The sequence below is a fragment of the Ammospiza nelsoni genome, chromosome 5 (assembly GCF_027579445.1).
Source record: "Ammospiza nelsoni isolate bAmmNel1 chromosome 5, bAmmNel1.pri, whole genome shotgun sequence".
In the NCBI taxonomy this organism is placed as follows: domain Eukaryota; kingdom Metazoa; phylum Chordata; class Aves; order Passeriformes; family Passerellidae; genus Ammospiza; species Ammospiza nelsoni.
In genome coordinates this window covers 72,329,223-72,337,810 of record NC_080637.1, presented here as the reverse complement: position 1 = coordinate 72,337,810, position 8,588 = coordinate 72,329,223, and the positions used below count along the sequence as shown (strand labels likewise).

General features: G+C 38.0%; 1 protein-coding gene across 1 annotated transcript in view; it reads right to left on the bottom strand.

Annotated features, from left to right (window-relative positions):
- Positions 1-566: 566 nt before the first annotated feature.
- Positions 567-8,588, bottom strand: part of PIK3C2G (phosphatidylinositol-4-phosphate 3-kinase catalytic subunit type 2 gamma) — a 242,715-nt gene continuing 234,693 nt past the window's right edge. The window contains exons 33-34 of the mRNA XM_059472329.1: positions 6,844-6,969; positions 567-1,519 (exon numbers count right to left, since the gene is read on the bottom strand). Coding sequence (XP_059328312.1) covers positions 1,367-1,519; positions 6,844-6,969 — 279 coding nt within the window. The 3' untranslated portion in view covers positions 567-1,366. The remainder of the gene's footprint in view (positions 1,520-6,843; positions 6,970-8,588) is intronic.

Sequence of the window (8,588 nt, the reverse complement as noted above, 5' to 3'; positions counted from 1 at the left end):
TAGTGCACCAGTTTGACTGGGGAAAGAATTTTCACATAAAACCTGATCAAGTCCATTGTTTTGATGCTGAGAAAAACTCCAGCTTATTTAATTTCCTAGCTAACAGTCTAAGTCCCACTTCAGGAGCTTTATGCAGCTTTATATTCTGAAGACTGATGTAAATGTCCTTTGGGAAAAGAAGGCAATTACCTTCACTTCTGGGATTATTACCTCTCTGTTGACCACTTTTCCACCTGGTAGGAGAAATGTCAGTTTTGTCCAGTATAAGGTAATTTAAAATTTACAGCAGATCAGATCATAAATCACCATATCTCCTGTGCCTTAAAAATGTGCCCCTGGCCCTGGAAAGGTTTATTTACATGGTCAGTGGGTCTGGCAATCATGGACACTTCACTGTGGCTGCTCACATGCCAAATGCTTTAAGATGTGCCTAAATGCTTCCTCAAATTAGAGAAAGACAGAGCCTGTAATTAGCATCTGTGAACTTAAAAGGAACCACTCATGTTCATTATTTATTATTCATTATATATATTAATATATATAACATATATTTTATAACCCTGAGGTCTATTTAATGCATGTATTGACTTGAACTCCTTTTGCAGCACAGGAGTGCAATGTGGGAAGACTGCTGAACAAATATCTGTGGTATATCATGATCTTAAATAAATGCCCCACTGAAAGATCATAATCAATATATTCTCTTTATTCACGAACATTAGCTTTTCCCTTTTTCTTTCCTCACACCAATGACCAGTTATATCTGCTTCTTGGATGTCAGAATAAAAGAAACAACGACATATATTAATGACAAATGAATATCCTGGATTAAATGTTACATTGTATCAAAACTTTTAAAGTTCTTAAAAAACAAAAGTATTGATTGGGTAAGATTTAATTTTAAATTTGCTGGACATCTGAAATATATGAAATATATAAACCATCCCATGGTTTTCTGGTGAAATCACATGCAGTGATGATAAATTACAGCATTATCAGCATTGTTTCAACACAGTCAGTGGAATTAATGGGCAAAGAATGAGCCCCCACACACTGATGTGTACAGAATTCAGTATTTTTACAGTACTATTTAATATTAACAAAACCAAGCCCTTCATTGCTGTCATAAGAACTTCCTGCATGTTGCTACAAGTCCTTAGGATGTGATCCTGTAAACCCACACTGGCAGGAATCTGTGGCAGCAATCTGTGGCACTTTTAAGACAAGAGGCTAATGGTTAGAAATGTTAGGATATGTGCTCAGGAGATGACTGCCTATTCTCAAGGGCAAGTGAGACAAAATGTACCCTGGGAAATGGGTTAAAGAAACATTAGTGGGCAAATAATTGAATCATCTTGGAGAACATTTAAATTACACTGTTTCCCAGTGGGTACCACTTTTCTTCATTGAACTGGACTCTGCTCAGTTGAATGTTAACAGCTCCCACAAATGTTCCTTTGCTTTTCACCACAAGCTTCAGGACACGGCCTTGGAGCTCTGGGACTCTGTCATAGACAATCTGAAATCATAAATAGTGAAACAGAAAAAAACACACAAATTTGTTAATCTATGTGACAGGCAAAGCACTTCAATGCAGCGTTCAGGATGATGACTAATCCAATTTTGTGATAATTGCTTCAAACTTCCATCCACAATAGTAAGTTATTAACCGTGAGCAAAATTCACTTAACTTAGCAAATTTACCTCAGAAATACATTTGACCTTATCTCGTTTATATAAAGAGATTCTACCGTAGAATCACAAGCTTAGGCTCATGAGATTTGATTATTTTAAAATAAATATTATTATTACTTCAAATCTTTAAATTACATAATAATTGTTATATACTATATAATAATACACTACATATAATTATATATAATATGCCTCATATAATTATTATATACATATACTACTCATATATGTTATATAATATTATATATATTATATATTATGTGTTAAATATGTTATAAATATGTTATATGTTATGTGTTATCTATAATATACACAATATATTATATATTATATATTATATATTATATCTATTTAAAATTATATATTATAATATCATATAGTATATATTTTAATATATATAATATATAATTATATTTTAATAGATAATATAAATATATCATATAAATACATAATATATCATATATAATGTATAATATACACTATATATAATTCTCTATAATATATGCTATATTTTATATAGAATGATATATTATATAGTCTATATATTATAATATATATTATATATTAAATAATAATTATTTAAAATATTATGTGAAAATACATCTGGAACCTGTCTTGAACAATGCTTGAGAGAAAAAAAGTCAGTATTCATACTTTTCTCTGTGAAAACTGGAAAAGATTGGACCCAGTTCAGCAAATGGAAGTTACTAAATTTAGATGTTTCTGATACTCCAGAAGTGCTGTTGATACTTCTCAAAATAAATGAGACAGTAATTTAGCATCTCTTAAGAAATTACTAATGCCTATAAATTTAAAATAGCTTTTAAATTACCTTAATGTTGTGAGAACACACTGGGATTAAGTATGAAATTAAAATGGTGTATTTTCTGAATTTAAAAAAACTCTAAACTATCTGGAGCAATAACCTAACAAGAATCAGCTGCACTCAGAACAGATTCCCATGCTTCAGTCTCTGCATTAATAAAAACTGCTGAGCGAACAGCCTGTGAGCTGATAAAATGTGAAAGAATGCTCTCAGTGCAGGCCTGAAAGGTAAACTCCCTTTAAAGAAGTCCATTTAAGCTAAAATTTGTATGGCTGGAAATATTTTTGCTATTTTAGTAGCAGTGGAAAAACCCTTTAAATTTTAATCTCTCTATGCTGTTAGAAAAGCAAACGAGGTGACATTCTCTCACTTCAGGAGAATGGGAAACTGAAACTGCCTGAAAGGCATTTTCCTGCTTGGATTTTCCATGGAATCTGTACCCAAGGCACTGCTGGGGAGGAGTGAAGGCAGACTGAGCCCCTCCAGCTTGGATCTCTGGGCTGGACTGATGAGCCCCCTCTATACTCCCACTTGCAACTGCAGGAATTTCACAGGGAGCATGGAATGGACAGGACACCAGGCAACCCTCACAGAAAGCACCAACAAGACCAAGAAAAGTCTTACCAGGGGATTAACATTTCCTTTTCCATTTAAAAACCATTGGAAATAATAGTTTGGGATGGCTGTCCTGAAATTGGCACCTGGTGCTTTTTGGTTTTCATGTTTACTGTGCCTATTTTGCTAAATTGTCTCTGAATTACAAATTTCACAGCTTCTCTTTCACTCACTGATATAAAAGTGAGATGATGAAGAAAATCTGAAAAGCAAGGACAGGCACAGTAAGCACAATACAATTTAGAATAAATCTGTGATCTGACACTGAGGTAATGCTAATGTTACCAAAGAAAGCTGCCTTGTTTCTTTGCCAATATATTAAAGGTACCAGCTGTTGTTTTAAACACATCACCAAAAACTACACATATCAGCTGTAAATGCTAAGAAACTGAACTGGGGTAATGAACAACTTTTAATCTTTGGCCAAAAAGAGGCTTTAATCTTTGAGCAATGACAAACTTTTGCAGTGCAGGGTGGATGGTTTTCAAATGATCCCAGTAAACTGTTTCTAAAATGGTATTGCAAATTCAGCTGGAGTAAGGTATACATTATCATCAGGATGTAGGGACAGAAGAAAGGTCTGGAGAAGGATGAATTAGCGTGGATTAGTGGATAAAACAATTAATTAGTGGATAGAACAAATGCCACCTGCCAGAATTTGGGGACAGTTAAATTCTGAAATAATTGTGCAGTGAAAATATTTGCCTGCCTTTTCACAGAGAGATGAGATGGAGGTGAGTTATGCGTGGCCATGCAGCAAATCAGTGGGACAGGTAGGGCTGGAATTCAACTATTCCTGGCTTCCAAAAGAGAAACCCTGTTGACCTACAGGAGTCTAATGACATTTTAATCACAAATGAGGGACAGTTGCCTCTCCCTAGGTAGCCATGGCACAGTTCCTGGATTTGGTAATTAATCCAAGGTAGTTTTGATGCATGGTGCTGGAGGGAGTGGCTGTGGCTCCTGGTGCAGTTCCCCTCCTCCCCTTCCATCACACTGGCTGGGGCTGCTCTGCCTTCATTTCATCTTTGTATTCCATTTCTCTGTGTTACTCCTTTTCCACCATCATTTCTCAATGCAATATAACACTAACTACTGTGAATGCAACAAATTCCAAAATCCAGATACAGGCACAGGAGAAAAGAAGGATTTGTTTGCTAAATGCCACTCCAAAACATTTGCTGTAACTCATTTTATTGTCAGCCCTTCTGGACTTTCGCATCTTCACTCTCACACACAAATAAAAAACAAACATAAAAAGCAGTTTTGCAAGGTTGAAAATTTGCTGTAGGCAGTCATAAGCAATAGAAGTATAAAACTAAAATCAAAAATACTCAAGAGAAGCACATTTCAGATTTTTCTCAGTCTGGAACAAAGAAAGAAATTAATATACAGCTTCCTTCCAGCCATTTGGATTTAATAAAAACTTATGAACTCATAAAAAAAGGCTGCTACATTTCTGTACACAGTGTTTTGGACAGTAACTAACTTAAGAGACAGCTGACTTATATTTTTAGTAGTTTTTCTTCCCTGGGGCGGCTTCTGCCTCAGTCTACCAGCCTTGGACAGAAACTGCATCCAGAATGACATCACATATGGAGGAGCAGAGCTGCTAAAGCACAGCCATTGGGTTGGAAATGGCCAGGTTCAGTGGAACCATATGTCCCCACTGTGATTAGCACTTCCCAGTGAAAAAAACTGAGCATCTGGGAAAGAGGCTCTCAGTTTTGATTAAGGACATTAAAGTTTTCATGAAATTTCTTTTAATGACAGTGGAATACTTGTTACCCACAACTAAATTTCCTTCCAGCGACTACTGACTGACTGCAGACAGGATTTTGGATTTCACTGCATTCAAAAAGATCTAAGTACAATTTGAAAGATAATTGTCTTCCAGTGTTGCTGGCTGGCTCTTATCTGTTGTCCATTTTGGATACCTTACTAATGAATGTTATGATATAATTGTATTATGTTCCTTTGCTTTAAATGCAAAGGAATTTCTTTAGACAGATTAATTAGATTCATCCAACTCTGATAGCAAAAAAAAAAAAAAAGAAAGAAAGGACAAAAAAATAAAGCCTACTTCCTTGTTATTCCATTGCAGTACTGTGGGGAGGGAAATTTGCCTCAGCTGTGAGCAGCAATACTACTCAGGGAGCCTTCTTACAGAATGCTGGAAGTCATCAGTGTGAGCAGGCAACTTTTGTAATTAACAGATGTGGGAAAGGGGAAATATTAGAGCTCCAGGAGTGAGAAACTAAGAGATAAGCACTCAGACTCTGCTGACTAACCTAAGTTTTATCATATCTTATCTGTCAAACAGGGTGGAGTGGTAATATTTTCCATGCCTTCTACTTTATAGCCTGCTGAAAGAGCATTTGTAATTACTTTGAGATCTTTAGGAGATTTGTTACATGCAATAATTATAATCTCCAATCCCACCTACTGTTTCAATCTCATGCCCTTACAAATGAACACACTTTATACCACTTCCCATTCTGCCATAAATGTTTCTCCATACAAATGTTTTCTTTCACCCCAGAGGCATGAGCACTTCAGTGATGTGTGAAATAATAATATATAGCTGTGAACTGATGGCATTTAAACATAAAAAGAACCTGGCTATTTATTCTTGTGGTATCATTTAGGACAGTGACAAGCAATTTTCAAGTGTTAATTTGAATAACAGCATCCATTCAATTAATACTTTCCATGCTATTGTGCATATCTGCATTCAGAACTGCTGGGTTATGGTGCAATGATGCTTGGCCTCATTTGGCTAACATGTAACTGTGGTTATGGGGTGAGACAGAGCACTGTGAACAATCCAACTGCTTTCCTGAAGAGAGGCATAAAAGACACTGCTTCACTTCTGAGAAAGGTGCGAAACAGACAGTTGTCCCTTTTTGTGATACATTCCTTCATTTTGGTCATCCTCATTGCTAAAATGCTGTATTGCTGTTTTATTTCAAGAGTGGGCAAAGCAAATAAAACAAGTTGCACCTGTGTGGGTTGTGGGTGACCTGCTGGGAAGGACCTGAGGGTCCTGGTGGACAACAGGCTGTCCACGAGCCAGCAGTGTGCCCTCATGGCCAAAAAGGGTCCTGGGGTGCATTAGGAAAAGCACTGACAGCCGGTTCAGGGGGGTGATCCTGCCTCTAAGCAGCCCCAGTGAGGCATATCTGGAGAGCTGTGTCCAGCTGTGGGCTCAACAGACCCAGAAAAGCAGGGAAGCCCTGGAGTGAGTCCAGGGAAGGGCTGTGGATCTGGTGAGGCACTGGAGCATCTCTGGAGCATCTCTCTCATGAGAAAAAGCTGATTGAGCTGGGCCTGTCCACCCTGGAAAAGAGACAGCTGAGAGCCTCATCCATGTCCGCCAGTGTGCACAGGGAGAGCTCAGGGGATGCACCAGGCTCTGCTCCTGCAGGGACCAGAATGGGACAGGAGGCAACAGGAGGAACCGATGCCAGGATGTGAGGAAGAACTTCCCTGTGCAGTGACTGAGCACTGGAACAGATTGTCCAGAGTGGGTGTGGTGTCCCTCACTGCAGATATCCCACCTGGCCACACTGCTGTGCTCTGTGCTCTGGGATGGCCCTGCTGGAGCTGGGAGGTGGCACCACGTGCCCACTGTGTGCCCTTCCAGCCTGACCCATTCTGTGGTTCTGTGAAACAAGAAAGGGTGGAAGGAAGTGAAGGGAACTCACAAGTTCATTGTAAGTAGGGTCAGAGCCTTTTGGAGCTGTCCTGGTTTTCCTTCGACTGACCTCACCAGGGTCTGGCAGAAGATAAAATTCAGCGTGTGCACTTGGGGCAGAGCCATCTGGGAGGTGCTGGAAAACAAGAAGGTCACAAATATGAATGTTCATCTTCTAGCAAAGAAAACAAATAAAAAAGTACCAAATGAAATCTGGGCTTTTAGCAGACACAGAAACAGGTTACATTCTCAGTATTCTCTTGGGCTAAATTGGAGTGCTAGTGAATAACAACAATTATTAAAATTCAGCTTAAAATAGAATCAGGAAAATAAAAATTAAATAATACAAAGAGAGGGTCAAGAGAGAAAATTAAAATTGTCTATCTTTAATATTTACATTCTGATGGAAAAACCCTTAAGCCTCAATCTACCCTAACTCATCTTAATCTGATACAAAGTCCAGCCCTTCCACTTTCCAAAGCAAGGTACAGAAACTGGATTAAACAGTAAGCTCCTATTGATTTTAACCCCTAAGTATCAGTGCTGATATGGGGACAACCAATTGTTTCTAAGGGTGTTTTGTAAAACATATTACTATAGAGGAGCCAGGAGCATTTCCTGCAGCAATATGGGCAGGACAGGATTCTTGTTACAGCCTTTCCCATCTCGCCCATCACACAGCTGCAATCTCTCTTTAATTTTCCAGTTCAGGTTACTGAATGATATTCCAGATATTCCATCTTATATGGTAGCAACTCCAGATCAGAGGCAATCTATTAACCAGGCTCAGTCATCAGCCAGGGATGGCGGGTGGAGAATTTTTGATAACTTCTGAGGAGCTCTAAAGTTATTCCTAAAGCAGCTTTACAATTACTCAGAAAACACATTGCATTACTTGAGGCTTTGAAAGAACACACAAGAAACATAAAAATGAAAAATGTAGAGGAGGCATGCTGCCAGCACCTGACACTTAATCCTTGATTCATAATTAAGTACAAACCCTTGTGTTGGTTACACAGTATACAGTCAGAAAGCACAAAATGGGGTGTATCAAAATATCAGTAATTTTAATCACATAAATAATCAGCATTTTAGACAGGAAGTTTACCTGTCAGCTCCCAGGCAATCCAGTGACAGATGCAAATAAGAATACAGGCATAAAGAAGAGAACTTAAACATTTGGAACCAATGAACCCAGAGGATTATACAGGCACTTGCATTTATATCTCCCATTGTAATTTTACACCTGGCTCAGAATGAAGTAATTTCTCAAATTTTGATTACTCACAATATGTGTCTGGAAATATGGGGCTTTCTACAGCATTATCAGCAACATATCCCTGGGATGGAAGAAACTGCTGTCTCCTAGCAATAAATAACTTCTCTATTGGGATGGAAAATGGTGCTTGTGTGCGTGAACAACTAGCTCTTGCACAACAAACCTCTGGTTTTTGTTATCTGAAATGATCCTTCAAGGCAAATGATGTGGTCAACTGCAAAGCTCATTATTGCTATCATTAACACCACACAGCATCAAAGGATGCCCCACTCAAACCATTACAGATTGTCAGCACTATGGGAGTGATTAATATTCCTACTGCTACGTTCCACAAAGCACATCTGATTTAAAATACCCATGGGATTGAGCTGGATGGGATTCAATGGCCAACAAAAGAGAGACATTAAAGGGCAATGGAATGAAAGGCTATTTTCCTAGGATGGGTTGCCACATCATTATTGCAGGATTTATTTACA